A 15,350-nucleotide genomic window follows, 5' to 3' on the forward strand; every position below is an offset into this window, starting at 1 on the left:
TTAGTATGTTTAGAATAATTAATAATGTTTTGAACGTTTTTTAGATATTAACTTATCCTTTGAGATAAATAAAAGAGTTTTATGAAATATTATAGATAGTATAAAATATATACGCGATTTTTATTGAATGGTAATTTGAGTTCAACAGTGCGTCTCTTAAATAACCAACTTCAGTTATAGAGGAAACTTATTTTTCAAAAAACCTTATCATTATTTTCAAAATTTTTTATATACTCAGTGGCGGAGCCAAGATTTGCAGTCTGGGGTCGTCGAACGGTTTTCATATTACTAACAAGTGTAAAGTTATAGTACTACAAAATAAAATTATACCAGTCTAGAGTTGTCAATTACCTTTAAACTAGAAAAATACATAAAAATAATACTAGAAAAATAAAGTTTTATAGAAATTGTGGGGTTGTCATGGTCACCCTTGGTCACCACATACCTCTGTCACTGCATATACTAATCCATCTATTAATAGTTCGTAACCATTTACCCAATTGTATCTCAAGAATATAAACTTAGAGCATCTTTAATGATGAGTTATTTAAAAGCTTATTACTATTCATCTATTTATAAAAGGGAAATGATTAATATTTCTAATTAAATAGCATAAAATTCTCTTAATCATGAGATAACGACATGTGAGAAATCAGGGGACAAGATTAGGAAAGGAATTAGTGTATATCATATGTTACCTTCTTATAGTTTTAGGAGGATTTTTGGGTTAAACTTTAAGAGTATCTATCATTTTTTTTTATTACTAAAAGAAATTTTTCCTATTGAAACTAAAAACTTTATGATAATAGTTTATTTTTCTTTAAATTATTACATTCTCTTTCATTTTCATTTTCATTTTAATGGTTATAAAAAGAATTTTAAGCTTTTAAAAACTTATTTCTTTAGAGTAAAATGTTTTCAAGCAGTAAACCAAAAGAGTGATTCGAGCAGTTTGTTTCGTGTGGTGGTGGTCACTTTGGAAATACCGCGATGCTAAAGTGTTCAAGGAAAAGTCAGAGCATAGTGGGGATTTATTCAAATCTATTGTGTCGATTTCTTATTTGTGGATTTCTAGTAAGGATCTTAACTCGGTATATTCATGGTCTTTATGGCAAATTTGCCCAATTAGCTTGATGTAACTGTACTTTTTGGTTTCGACATCTTGTTGAAATCAAGTTTTATTAGTAAAAAAGGTTGTTCTAAAAAAAAAGTAAAATGTTTTTATAAGGGATGTGATATTTGTACCACAAGATTTGATATATATCTTCCACCAACATGTATTAATGACTTGTACAATTAATTATAAAACTTATACATTATGATAGATGAATAAAAACTGTGACACGTATTTTCATTTTCACAAAAGTATTTTTTTAAAAAATTATCATTGTGAATGATTTTGTATTCTTGTGTTTATGGGATATAGGGACGGGATGGGATGGTGTACAACTGTAAAAGTTATCCTAAAGGTTGACTAGGGACGCTTTCAATGGCGTGTCATGATTTTATTTGTTGGAGTGTGGGATCCACAATTTTTTCTTGATAGGAAGGTAATTTAATGAGGATACGGCGGGTGGATATGAGGAAAATGGAAAGAGTTGTTTCTCAGTTACCACTTTTTACACTTCAACAGTGTCAATGTGTCATTGTCTTTTTTTATTTCTGCTTTTATCTTCATTCATACAGTGTCATTGTTTTAATTTTTAAATTTATACATAACCAATTGGGATTAAACAAAAAGAATTTGGAAACGGTCATTGTATAGATCGATAAATTTCAAATATCAAAGTAAAAAATTTGAAATTTTTAAATAAACCAAATATAATCCGATTAACTCTCAAATTTGTGTAGTTTTTATTTGAGTTATTTAGGTGAAAGTATGAAACATAAACATAAACACTAAATAGTGAATGAATTCTTTTGGTTCACAACTAATTATCAAATAACTTTTTTTTTTCATTCGAAAAATATTAACAAGTAACTTATCAGTTCGGATTTAAGTCTCTATATTATGCTGTAGATTAATAGAATATGACATTAAAAAAGTATAGTATTTTTGTTTAGTGGATGTGGTATAATCTCATTGGTTTTGGATTAGTCAATGTAGATAAAGAATGACTAGCCTTGTTTTTCTACCATTGGCCACCACTTACCTTTATTGTTTATTTAAACTAAATAATTAAATAATTGTATTGATTTTAATACTGGTAACCAAAGATAATGTTGTATAATATAGCCTTTTTCCCTGTAGGTTAAAGTTGAAGATTAAATCTATAAATAAGATTATCAAATTGTTTAAACAAAAGAATTCCCTAATAAAACAAAAACAATAATAATAATAATAATAATAATAATAATAATAATAATAATAATAATAATAATAATTGGTAAATGTAATGTTATCTAGGCTGTATTTATGTTAGCTAAGCAAACGAAAAAGTTAGGCAATCTTAACAAAAATAAAGGACTAGAGTTTTTAAAATTGAAAAGAAGCAACAACAATAATAATCATATCAAATCTCATCTCTCATGAAATATAAAATGAGATACAAATACCTTAACTTTTATTGTAAATAAAGTTGTTGTTTTTAGAAAAACCTTAACATTTTAAAAAGATATGTGTATAACCCTTACCTTAATGATTTTCAGTTTTGGGTTTGGTGTGTCGGGTCGTGCAGAGGTCATATCACATGTGTTAACAGGGTATTGATGAGTGAATTTCACATTGATGGATTTCCTGCTATGGTCATAATGGATTTTTCTAATGCCTTTAAATTGAGGGATAGATCTGCTTTACTTCATCAGGTTAAGGTTTCCTTCTATTTTTTTTTTGTTGTTGAGTTTTTATATAGGTTGCCAGCAAGATTGTATATTGGTCATGAGCATATATGGTCTACCACAGGGTTTAACAAGGAGACCTACAAGGACCACTTATTTTTGCCCATGTTTTACACCCTTTTGTGCATCAGATTGTCGATAAGTGCAAACTTCTTTTTCATGCTTGATATCTTGATTATGGGTTTATTCTCTAATGCCATTGAGAAATCGATATTTGGGGTGACGCTTCTTCTTTATTTTTCTTCTTTTTTCTTTTTTTTTTTTTTTGGGGGGGGGGGGGGGGGGGGTTAGTAAAGATGCGGGTTTTATTAGTGGGCTAACAAAGAAGAAAGCTGCTAATGCTGTTGATTTAATATACCTCATCCCAAAGCCTAGTGCTCTACACAATGTGCTTCGATCATGTATGAATATTGCCAAACTATTATTTGGCTTGAAGACATGCTAAGCTATTTATGTGGAGGAGACTGCATATTTTTTGGACAAAGGATTACGTGGAGCAATTGAGGATATTGTGGTTTGTGGAGGTCCTTTCTTTGGAGATCTTGAATGGTGACTTGCTTCATTACCTACTAGGTTCGGGTTTTCGGGCTGTATTCGGCGATTGAGGTTTCACCTTACGCATTTGTAGCATAGAGAGCCCAATCTTGGGAACTACATGACAATACCATACGATACATTGGTATATGTGGTATGGATTCTTATAATGATTGTACTTTGGCTTGTCTTCGATATACGATTCCAAGCTTGACTTTGTCGATTTCACTAACAAGGACACCTCCCCGCCTATAGCCAACATGAATTGGCGCATGCCCTTTTTAGTAAAATTGTCTAAGATATGGAGGTTCACTTTGACATGACCACTAGACAAAAAACCATCTTTAAATGTTTACAAGCACCACACGCTTAGAATGTTCTCATTGCTATCCCATAGAGTCGACCCATGGGGGGTCTCACTAGGTCGCGTCGAGCAAGAGAGGGGAGGGAAGGAAAAAGAAACTTTGTGAAAGCATTCCTTGTTCCGAGTTTTTTCTATTAATGAGCATTCATTTTGTGATAGAAACCCCTATCAAAAGGAATGTCTAAAATGAGTTAATATTTTGAAACTATTAATACTTAACGGATTCGCTATTTACGCAGGTTCACGGAAAATGTGGGTGAGGGTAAATGGCATCAATCAACTCAAGATGAAGGCCTATGAAGTTACAAGACACAAGGAGGTGATTTGGGAGTCAAACGAAGCAAATCGAAGAGCAGCATGGGCTGCCAGCGTATTTTTGGTTAATAAAATCCCAACAGACACTTCAAAAGTAAAAACCACAATCTCCAGCTACCAGAGACTTTTCAAAAGAAAATTCTAACCACTAGAATCCCAACCGACAATTACACTCACTAGTGTATATACTTCCATAGTTGTAGGCTCAAATATTTATCCACTACACAATTGTCACTCTTGCTAAGTATATAATTGAACGAGTATTTGAAAGATTATAAGTATGATAATTGATAAGTAAGATGCAAAAGGCGAGTCTCCAAAACAAACGAAGTGTTGATAATATAAGAAACTCAACCAAAATGGCCGTTAGAATCGGCGGCCAATGCAAAGGTCGTCGAACTCATCGTTGACCACTCACCTTCTTGAGCCTCTAAAAAACCATGATTCCCGCATCCATGTGTTCAATCCAAGCAATTTTTCCATCTTCATGTTTTTTTGAAAGTGTAGTGTAGATAAGAGAGAACATGTTTTCTCAAATTGGAAAAGTTTTGGAGAGAGATATGTTATAAGGGTGTATATGCTTGAGTGAAGAGATAAGCTATCTAACTCAAATATGTAGCACATTTTCAAGCTTCGACTTAGTTGTCGACTTCCAATTTTGACTCCAAACACTTGGAAATTTTTTGGCTCCTTTACCTTTACACTCTTCTATCCGACAATACATCTACACTATTTTATGTGGACAATACCTTTTGTCTATGATTAAAATACAAAAGTGTGTAAAGGTGGTTGGTTTAAAGTAAGACATGTCACTTTCTAAAGTACAAAAGTGTGTAAAGGAAAACTTTTTACCTTTACATTCTTTTATCCGGACAATACCTTTTGTCTATGATTAAAGTATAAAAATGTGTCTTTACACACTTTTAAAGTAAGACATGTCACTTCTAAAGTGACTTTATATGTTACTTTAAACAAGCATGTTAAGGATTAAAATGCAATTTCTTAATGCTGTCAACCATTTTTGTACAGCAAAATTGATATCCCAATATCTTTCTTTGCCTAAATAGAATTATCTGTACAACCAAGAAAATATATTTGCAAACCTGACTTTGTTCTCTTGGTAAACTTATGCAATGTTCTCGCAATCGGAAAAAAGGAACATTTCACGACTTTAGTTGTTTTGATTGTTAAGAGAGTTTCCAAGTGTAAATCAATTGTATTTCTAGGTTGTTAGGATATTTACATGTTTTATTTAAAATTAATAAATAAAATACGTTGAAAATTACCTATTGTTCTCACCAATTTATGTATTGTATTTATTATTGCATTGTCATTTATTTACTTGCTTACCAAACCTAATAAAGTAATAAGTAAACCTACCAGTAGTATCGTCTTTTGAGTTGAGAGTGACGGTTAACGACACAATCTCTTACTTTTTTGCCTTTCATTCTTATATAAAATAAAATGTTATTGAGTCTAATGAATTAGGCCTTATATTAATTTTTTTTTTTTTTATGATTATGATTGTTATGTGTATAGAATGACATCATTGAGTAATGGGTATATTAAAGAACAAATAATATTTTTTTCACTAAATGTAACGTAAAATTCTTTTTAAATTAGTACAAAATATCAGCAATAGAAAACCTTGATCTGAGTTAAGAAAAACAAAAGTTAACTAGGGTTAAGTAAGTGGGGTGTGTGTGTGGCAACTTTATCCTCTTTCTCTCTCTGAAAACCGTATTGTTATTTACTTTCTCTCTCTAGAAACCGTATTATCATTTCACATTTTGCTTCCTCTATCTCTATCTCTTTTCCCAACTTTCTTTCCATTTCTCTCTCTATATTTCTATATTCATATCTCTCCGCCGGACATTCTGTATATCACCGCCGTGGCCGTGCAACGCCGTCGTTTCCAACAGTAAGTTCTTTTTTTTTGGTTCGCTATTTACTGTTTGATTTCACTTTTCATTATCGATTATTAAATCTTTTTTGTTCTGTAACACAGAATATATTGCTATATATAGAAATTGTGTTTGCGTGTATTGTTATATTGTAATTTTATAATACTACAGTTAAGCTTTATTTCAAATATTAGTAATTTGATTCTTATGAATTTGATAATAATTTTTATATGTGTGTGTATATATATATATATATATATATATTCTATTGAAGAAAAATATGTAATTTGTGCTTTATTTTTTAAATTCTCTTTAATGGATGTTGTTTAGATTTAGATATATGTCTTATCTCATACATAGTGATGATGTGTCGATTTACATGTCTGACTTTTTTTTTTTTTGTTGGAAATTTATTATTTCTATATTGCCCCTTGTTTCTTGATAAAGTCAAAATTGCTATTGCTATATATATATATATATATATGGGAAAAGTGAGTATGAATATATATATATATATATATATTAGAGAGAGAGATAGAGGGAGGGAGAGAGAGAGAGAGAGATCTGCTTCACATTTAAGCTCAAACTGTTGCTCTTGTTTTTGTAAAGAGAATGCTTGGGTGGACTGCAATAATCGTTTTCGAATATGTTTACGTTACGGTTCATTGAGTCTGTTAGGAAAGTCTCTATTTTTGTAGGTAATAGGTTTGTTTCTTGACATCATGACAGGGTAAATTTCATTAGTAATGAAGTAGGGCAGATCTTCTGTTTTATGCACTTCTTCAGTACATGATATGTTCCACTTTCATTATTATGGAGGGTCAGTTATTAATATGTGTATCTTACTACGGGGAATGGATGTAAATTAAATCTAAATAAATATAGCTTGTTCACTACATCTACACGATGCATGCATTTAGCACGTAGTTCCTGAGGGTCAATGGTATTTAACTTGTTTGACCAGACAAATCTCTTATACGGCTTAGTTTTGGTTGACTTCTATAAGATCTCTAGTCCGTGTTTTGATGTTTTCTCTGTGAAATGGTATGTAAATTTTGTCCATGCCTTGTACAATGCCCCATTTGCCTGTATAGATACATGTATCTTAGCGGGCGAGTATTTATGTATTCATGGGTGAATACGAGCCCTGATAAGCATAATATCAAACTTTTAAGTGTAGAATACAAAAGCATTTATATAAGCTAGCATAGAGATAAGAGATGGCATATCCAGAACTATGTTGCTTTACACTTATATGATATGTTATTTCACATTCTTCTATGCACATAGGGATAGTTTTTATGTAAATATATTCTCTCCTTGTCTCAAGATTAAACATGCATATTAAACTTTTTTTTATGTCAGATCAGATGGGTTATTTTTAATGAATCTCAAAGTTGATAGGAATATGTTATATGTTATGCAGGATCGTCGAAATTAGATATCTTCTTTGAGGGTATGCTTTTGTTTGATAAACAAAGCTCTACAATCAAGTGAAAAGCACCACTACTCAAACAATGGCGTCAAAATCTTCTGCAAACATTTTGGATTTGGTTTCTGATAAGCTACTGGATATCCCTCAAACTCCAAGGGCTCTTCCACGGGTGATGACTCTACCGGGGATTATAAATGGGTATGATGGGGATTCTGATAGCAACTTGTCTGGTTGTCGCGAACGAAAAATCATTGTGGCAAATATGTTACCTTTACATGTTCAGCGGGATCCAGATACCCTAAAGTTAACCTTCAAATTTGACGAGGACTCGCTATATTGGCAATTAAAAGATGGGTTTTCTCCCGAAACTGATGTCGTGTATGTAGGTTCACTCAAGGTTGAAGTAGATGCTAGTGAACAGGAAGAAGTTGCTCAGAAACTTCTTGAAGAATTTAATTGTGTTCCCACATTTCTTCCATCAGACCTTCACAGAAAGTTCTATGCTGGCTTCTGTAAACAGCAGTTATGGCCGCTTTTTCACTACATGCTTCCCATTTGCCCAGACCATGCAGATCGCTTTGACCGTCTTCTCTGGCAGGCCTATGTATCTGCCAATAAAATATTTGCGGATAAGGTTATGGAAGTTGCTGACCCAGATGATGATTATATCTGGGTTCATGATTATCATCTTATGATCTTACCTACATTTTTAAGAAAACGCTACAATCGAGTCAAACTCGGTTTTTTCCTTCATAGTCCTTTCCCTTCTTCAGAAATATATCGAACTCTACCCGTAAGAGACGAAATTCTGAAAGGACTTCTAAATTGTGACCTTATTGGGTTTCATACATTTGATTATGCAAGACACTTTTTGTCATGTTGTAGTAGAATGATGGGTCTGGATTATGAATCTAAACGAGGACATATTGGACTCGATTACTTTGGTCGTATGGTATATATCAAAATTCTACCTGTAGGCATCCATATGGGACGGCTTGAACATGTGTTAAATCTTTCAATCACATCGAATAAAGTCAAAGAGATAGCTCAACGTTTCAAGGGGAAAAAGCTGATAGTTGGGGTGGATGACATGGACATCTTTAAAGGTATTAGTCTTAAGTTACTAGCCTTCGAGTATCTCCTGCAGATGCATCCCGGGCTGCAAGGTAACCTGGTTTTGATCCAAATTGTAAACCCTGCAAGAAGTACAGGAAAAGATGTTCAAGAGGCGAAGAAGGAGACATATTTAATTGTAAATAGGATCAATGAGGCCTATGGTTCACCTGATTATGAGCCAGTGGTTCTGATTGACCGCCCTGTTGCTCGTTATGAAAAGTCTGCCTATTATTCCATGGCTGATTGTTGCATAGTCAACGCTGTTAGGGATGGAATGAATTTGGTACCATATAAATATATTGTTTGCAGACAACACTCACCTCATATTGATAAAACTGTAGATAGTGAGAAAGAAACTCCTCGCACAAGCATGCTGGTTGTGTCTGAGTTTGTAGGTTGTTCACCGTCTCTAAGTGGTGCTATACGGGTCAACCCGTGGGATATAGAATCTGTAGCTGGAGCTATAAGCTCTGCTATAACAATGAAAGAGTCAGAAAAGCAACTGAGGCATGAGAAACACTATCGATATGTAAGCTCTCATGATGTTGCTTATTGGGGTCGTAGCTTTATGCAAGACTTGGAGAGAGCATCCAAAGATCACTATAACAAACGTTGCTGGGGCATTGGTTTCGGGCTTGGTTTTAGAGTTGTTTCTCTTTCTCCAAGTTTCAGAAAACTGTCCCCCAACTACATAGTCTCTGCTTATAGAAGATCAAACAGACGGGCCATATTTCTGGATTATGATGGTACCCTTATCCCACAAACATCTATTGTAAAGAGCCCTAGTGAGGAACTCATCAGTATTTTGAGTGCACTGTGTAGTGATCCTAAGAATACAGTTTTTATTGTTAGTGGACGTGGACGTAGCTCTTTAAGTGAGTGGCTTGCTCCTTGTGAGGGTCTCGGTTTAGCCGCTGAACATGGCTATTTCACAAGGTAATCTATTTATTTATTTATATATTTTGACATATTATTTATGTAAAAGTTTCCTTTTATAAATTCTTTGATTGGCAGGTGGAGTAGAAGTTCTGAGTGGGAAGCGTGTATCCCAGCTACAGATCTTGAGTGGAAGGAGATTGCTGAACCGGTTATGAGACTGTATACAGAGGCTACTGATGGTTCAAATATTGAGATCAAAGAGAGTGGGCTTGTCTGGCACCACCAAGATGCTGATCCTGACTTTGGTTCTTGTCAAGCAAAGGAGTTGTTGGTGCATTTAGAGAATGTGCTGGCTAATGAACCGGCTGTTGTGAAACGTGGTCAACACATAGTCGAAGTCAAACCTCAGGTATTGAATGCTTTTCTAAAAAACTTAGATTGGGACCATATGAACTCTGAGTAAAATACGGGCTTAATTGAATTTTACTCCTCCAGGGTGTGACTAAAGGATTAGTTGCAGAGAAAATACTATCAAGCATGGTGGAAAAAGGAGAGGCACCAGATTTTGTGACATGCATTGGGGATGACCGATCAGATGAAGACATGTTTGAAAGCATTAGGAACACAGTTTTAAGTGCCTCCGTCACTTCAACTCCAGAAATATTTGCTTGCACCGTTGGACGGAAGCCTAGCAAAGCTAAATACTACCTGGACGACACTGCAGATGTCATAAAATTGCTGGGAGGTCTTGCTAACGCTTCAGATCCAAAACCTGGAAACATTGCTCGATTCCAGGTTACTTTTGATACCATTTTTTGAGACAAACTAGCAACATGTACAGTTTGATGTTTGAGGAAAAACTTGTAGGATTTAGGATGAATCTTTAACCGTGTCTGGTGTGCATACTGCTAGAAAATACCTCCCTTAAAAATTTGTTCTGGGTGGCAGTGGTTGGTTGGGGTTATGGATGCCATTTGTTGTAGTGGGGCCGTGGGGGTGAATCTCTGGCATATTTATTTCAATGTATAGCTACTGTTTTGGTTCTATTAAAGCTCACTTCCATAAATTGTTTTAAGCATATATTATATATTTATGGTCCTCAATTTGGATGACCAGAGAGGATTTGTTGCACTGAGATAGAGCAATGTATTATTGTTATTCGGTAGGAAGAATTGAACATTGAATTGTCGATCAAAAATCCTTGTTTATTTAAATGGGTATGAGAAACTGAAACAGTCGGGAAAACTTCAGGCCATTGTTTACTTTCTGAAACCCCAATGTACATATATATCACAATAACAGCCTCCCTCCCTTCTACAGATCAAGATTAGCTATTTTTTTTGTAAGTTACATCTCTTCTTCGTGATACAATAGAATTCCTATAAAGACATACTAGTTTTAGTGTTTAGTTTAAAGGTATTTGAGACTGTTCAAAAAATTATAGAAGAAAAAAGGCATTAATTTGTTTCTGAAGTGACAAGCTTTTTCAGTTGTTATTCCGATCACATCTTGCCCCGGCTAACAGTCTTTGAAGAAAGCAAATGTGTTATTAACACATTTGCTAAGAAACTACAGACGTTTTTAGTATATATCAATACAAAAGAAAGGTAATAATAAAATATAATGTGTGAAAATTAGGCTCGGCACATGAGAGATGTTAGGGGGGAGGGAGTCGGACACAAGCTGGGAACGAGATGGAGGCGAGCTCAGGTGAGATGGGAAGGTTTCGGATGCCACCTGCGCGAGATGGCCTGCAAGATGGCGGAGCGAGCTGCAAGCTCGCTGAAGGTTGTAGACAAGTTTAGGCGGGAGGGGGGCGAAGTGTAAATAATTTGAAACGGTCATATGACCGTTAAAGGACTGGCTGTGTAACTTTAGACGCTCCAGGGGGCCAAAATGACAAGTCTGAAAAACTTTTTTTTTTTTTTTAAATTTGTATATAAAGGGGCGAAACTATTATACCAAAAACACAACTAAACACCATTTTTATTCTATATTTCTCATTTCAAACACAAATATTAACATATTTTCATCATATGGATCCATTATCTTCATCATCATCTCGAAGAAATTTCTTCGGCTTTGGAATTTTCAATTCCTTTACCGTTTCCAAATTTATCCAAGGGTAGTAGCCTACCTTTTTTGCAAAGTGTTCTTGACGCTGTTGAAGACGACACGACAAACTCAACAGAAACCCGCACCTACATCGAGCGGTTTCGGGAACGAGCTCACGAAACGCTTATGCGTGACTACTTTGTTGAAAACCCAAAGTTTGGCACGGTTTGGTTTCGTGAAAGATTTCGAATGAGTCAAAGGTTGTTTTTGAAGATTGTTACTGATATTGAGCAACGGTTCGTTTACTTTCAACAGCGTATAGATCGGTCGGGGAGAAAGAGTTTAGCTGCCATACAAAAATGCACATCTGCAGTGGAACAGCTCGGAATGGGCAACCCTCCAGATAACTTTGATGACTACTGGTGCATGGCAGCAAGAACTTCTCGCGAAAGCCTTGATCATTTTTGCAGCGCAGTCATCGAGTTATATCGTGACGAGTACTTACGTAGGCCGACTAGTCATGATGTTGTCCGGTTGTACGAAGCGCATGAACGGAGACACAAGATTCCGGGAATGCTAGGAAATCTTGATTGTACGCATTTTGTTTGGAGAAATTGTCCCAAAGCCTTGAAGGGACAATACAAGAGAGGTGATCATCCATACCCAACAGTTACGCTTGAAGTCGTTGCTTCACACGACTTGTGGATTTGGCATGCTTTTTTTGGTCCTCCAGGATCGCTCAACGATATCAATGTCTTGATGCAATCGACTTTGTATATGATGGAGCGAAATTCGACGGCTCCTGACTCGTCTTTTACCGTAAACGACCGTCGTTATAAACGGGGATACTATCTTACCGATGGAATCTATCCTAGGTAGGCGACTCATGTTAAGGCAATGCCATATCCGACTGAAACAAATGACAAGAAGTTCAAGAAAGTTCAAGAATCGGCAAAAAAGGATGTGGAGAGAGCGTTTGGTGTTTTGAAAGGAAAATGGGGGATTTTGAGTCGGCCAATGCGAGTGATGACGGTCGACAAGATTACTAACCTTGTGCACGCGTGTATTATATTGCACAACATGATTCTAAAGGATGATGGAAGGGCAATATCACCGGTTCGTATTGTGGATAGGGGAGTTCAAGTGGTTTATAACCACGATGCAGTGGATGAGATAGAAGATGAAGAAGTTCATCATCGTCTTCGATATGATCTTACAAAGCACGTTGGAAGACTAAATTTATCCCACCTCAACGATCCGGCGGCTCAACCAACACCGATTGCCGATTTATTTATTTAGTTTTTTTATATTTCGTAATAAAATGTATGTGTTTTTATTTTAATTTATGTTTTGTATTTTTAAATTTTTAATATCTAAATAAAATGTATGTGTTTTCTTTATATATTTGGTTAGTTTATATTTAAAAGGGCTAGTTATGTAAAGTTTATAAAGTTAAGGTTAAATTATTAAAATGTGAAGAAATAGGTTGGGAGTTTCGGATGCCACTAAAAAAAGGTTGCAAAAAGGTTGAAAAAAGATTGAAGGGTTGAAATGAGGTGAAGTAATTTGATTGGATGGTTGAAGAGAGATGGAAAGGTTGACTCCCTCCCCCTTATAAAGGAAAGCGTTTGTATGCTCGTTTTAAAATCGATGCAACTCATGCATGGTATCCTTTTCTTTCTTTCTTTTTTTTTTTAAATGCAAATTGGATCATTGACGGACAATTGGCACGCCTATCCTATCATCTTTGTACAGGATGAAACCCACAAGACGAAACATCTCTATTATTGAAATTATTGGGTGCAGTCTCCCATTAAAACCCTAATTAAACCAATGTGGTAGACTATATATACCAAGCCGATATTGTCAAAAGGCTTCCATTTGATTTAGTTCAGGTCTGTTTGTAAACCAAGGAGCTAGCCCATGTTATCAATTTCGGTGAAATTTCGGTTTTCGGTGGTGGGACATAATTTCGGTATTGAATTTCGGTTTATATATCGTTTCTGAAATTTTCGGTGGTTTTGACCGAAATAACACCGAAATTACCGACATTTGACCGAAATTTCTGAAATTTCGGTGAATTCTGTTTTAGCACTTCCAGGTTTTATCTTTTACTCTTATTTATGTATATATATATATATATATATACATATATAATATTAGAATTACCGAAATACCACCGAAAAAAACGATATTTCGTATACCAGTCCGTGACCAAAACACCGAAATTTATGTCCTTGACTACTTAGGAGCTAGCTGAGGTCTGTCATCATCAGCTTTAAGTTTGTATCTTGATCGTCATTATTTCAACAACAATCGCGCTCACCATCATCTTCTTGCAAGTTACCCATTAATTTGTAATAACGACGTTCTAATTCTAAGCTTATCTAGTACAGTTTAATTAGGGATGGGATTCGGTACGTAACCGTACCACCGAAACCAAAATTTTCCCAAACCTGAAACAGAAACTGAAACCATTACAGATCTCGTATGGTGTACAAATGGTGTTTTCTATGCTCTACCGGTTAGTACCCATTTTTGAGACCTTCTATACTGGACACCGTCGTATAATTTCATTAGATTTTGTATTTGCTTGTTTCTTTTGGCGAACCTAATTAATACACATATCAAGTTAATAATTGTCATGAATTACGTTTAATTATGTTTGAAGCAATAACGTTTAATTAAAGTTATGCATGGATATATCATGGCCATTTGTATTTATTGTCATATTGTTGTACTTGTCTCTCGTTTCCAATTATATGCCTGATGCTGCAGTCTTCATAATAATTCTATATCCCTAGCTTCTTAATTAAATCTTTTTAACATGGGTTTCCATGGTTTATCTGTGATATACTATATCTGCTGGTTTTTTTAAGGCAGGGTTGTGTATTAACTGGATTCCTAACTGCAGTAGTTGAATGTGATACCGAATGAGATTTGATGCCGGTATCCCTATCTGTTACCGATGATAGCAGTTTGCTTCAACACTACAGTGTGTTGGTCAGGATTGAAACGATTTCTCATTCCAATCTTGACTGGTTTATATACAAGAATTAGTAACTAGAATATAGAGGGAATAATAAAAAAGAATACTGTAAACACTTTTATTGTCACAGATTTTGTGATACAACTCGTTCCACATAGACTTTTTACATATATACACATCAAAACGTTGCCTATTGATGGTGGTTATGACGGTTTTGTTGTTGAACCATGATAACTCAAGGAATGAATGAATCGGTGGCAAGTGGCAACGATTGAAAACTCACTTCATTCTTGTGTTATTATGGTATGGATAAGAAATGAAAAGATTAGAAATGAGAAGAAAAGAAAGAAAAAATGAAAAGTATGCTCCATTCTTGAGTTACAAGAATCAGAAAGAAAGGAAAGTGTTATTTACAAAAATACCCTTTGCAGAAAAAATAGATTCTTAGGTGTAGAAGGGCATGATGGTAATTACATTAGAAAATTGTTTTTCTCCTTCACATTCTGGCCAGATCTAGGCAGAAAATATTTGAGCCAAAAACCATTAAAATCCCCTTTCTTTTCCAATCTTTTCTTTATGTAAAAAAACTCAAAAATGCAAAAAGCTTTAATTCCTCCTTTTCTTTTCCTATCCTTTCCATACAAAAGTTAACTTAAGAATGGAGCATAAAAGACAGGGCGTTTATTTATCCACAATGGGTCTTATGGCCCAAGATCGATTAGCCCATCTAAAGACCCAATAATACTAGACTGAACTATACAAACTTGACTTCTTTTTTTTTTTTTTTTTTTTGACATTAACAAACACATACTACGATAAGCTTTCTACACCACATTCGGTGTTCCCATAATTTCGTCACTTAAAGGATGTCATGAACCAACAATATGTATATATACCCGGTAGTGATCTAGGTTAATTTGT

General features: G+C 34.7%; 2 protein-coding genes across 2 annotated transcripts; both read left to right on the forward strand.

Moving 5' to 3' along the window:
* Positions 1–5,833: 5,833 nt before the first annotated feature.
* On the forward strand, positions 5,834–10,460 carry LOC122599739 (probable alpha,alpha-trehalose-phosphate synthase [UDP-forming] 10). Its single transcript, XM_043772303.1, has 4 exons — positions 5,834–5,972; positions 7,382–9,442; positions 9,521–9,794; positions 9,881–10,460. Exons 2-4 carry the CDS (start codon positions 7,473–7,475, stop codon positions 10,202–10,204), a joined length of 2,568 nt encoding a protein of 855 aa, XP_043628238.1. The 5' UTR covers positions 5,834–5,972; positions 7,382–7,472; the 3' UTR covers positions 10,205–10,460.
* Positions 10,461–11,032: 572 nt separating this feature from the next.
* Positions 11,033–12,319, forward strand: LOC122581879. The gene is made up of 2 exons (XM_043754197.1): positions 11,033–11,095; positions 11,510–12,319. The coding sequence occupies exons 1-2, from the start codon at positions 11,033–11,035 to the stop codon at positions 12,317–12,319; spliced, it is 873 nt and encodes a 290-aa protein (XP_043610132.1).
* The last annotated feature ends 3,031 nt before the right edge of the window (positions 12,320–15,350 follow it).

This window comes from Erigeron canadensis, chromosome 1 (assembly GCF_010389155.1).
Source record: "Erigeron canadensis isolate Cc75 chromosome 1, C_canadensis_v1, whole genome shotgun sequence".
Lineage (NCBI taxonomy): Eukaryota > Viridiplantae > Streptophyta > Magnoliopsida > Asterales > Asteraceae > Erigeron > Erigeron canadensis.

What these genes read in the sequence shown, in the direction of transcription:
- LOC122599739 (XM_043772303.1), top strand. Translation starts at nt 7,473, where the DNA reads ATGGCGTCAAAATCTTCTGCAAACATTTTGGATTTGGTTTCTGATAAG. An exon ending in GAACATGGCTATTTCACAAG is followed by an intron (nt 9,443 to 9,520) that starts GTAATCTATTTA and finishes TTTGATTGGCAG; the next exon opens with GTGGAGTAGAAGTTCTGAGT. An exon ending in TAGTCGAAGTCAAACCTCAG is followed by an intron (nt 9,795 to 9,880) that starts GTATTGAATGCT and finishes TTACTCCTCCAG; the next exon opens with GGTGTGACTAAAGGATTAGT.
- LOC122581879 (XM_043754197.1), top strand. Translation starts at nt 11,033, where the DNA reads ATGAGAGATGTTAGGGGGGAGGGAGTCGGACACAAGCTGGGAACGAGA. An exon ending in CGAGATGGAGGCGAGCTCAG is followed by an intron (nt 11,096 to 11,509) that starts GTGAGATGGGAA and finishes AATTTATCCAAG; the next exon opens with GGTAGTAGCCTACCTTTTTT.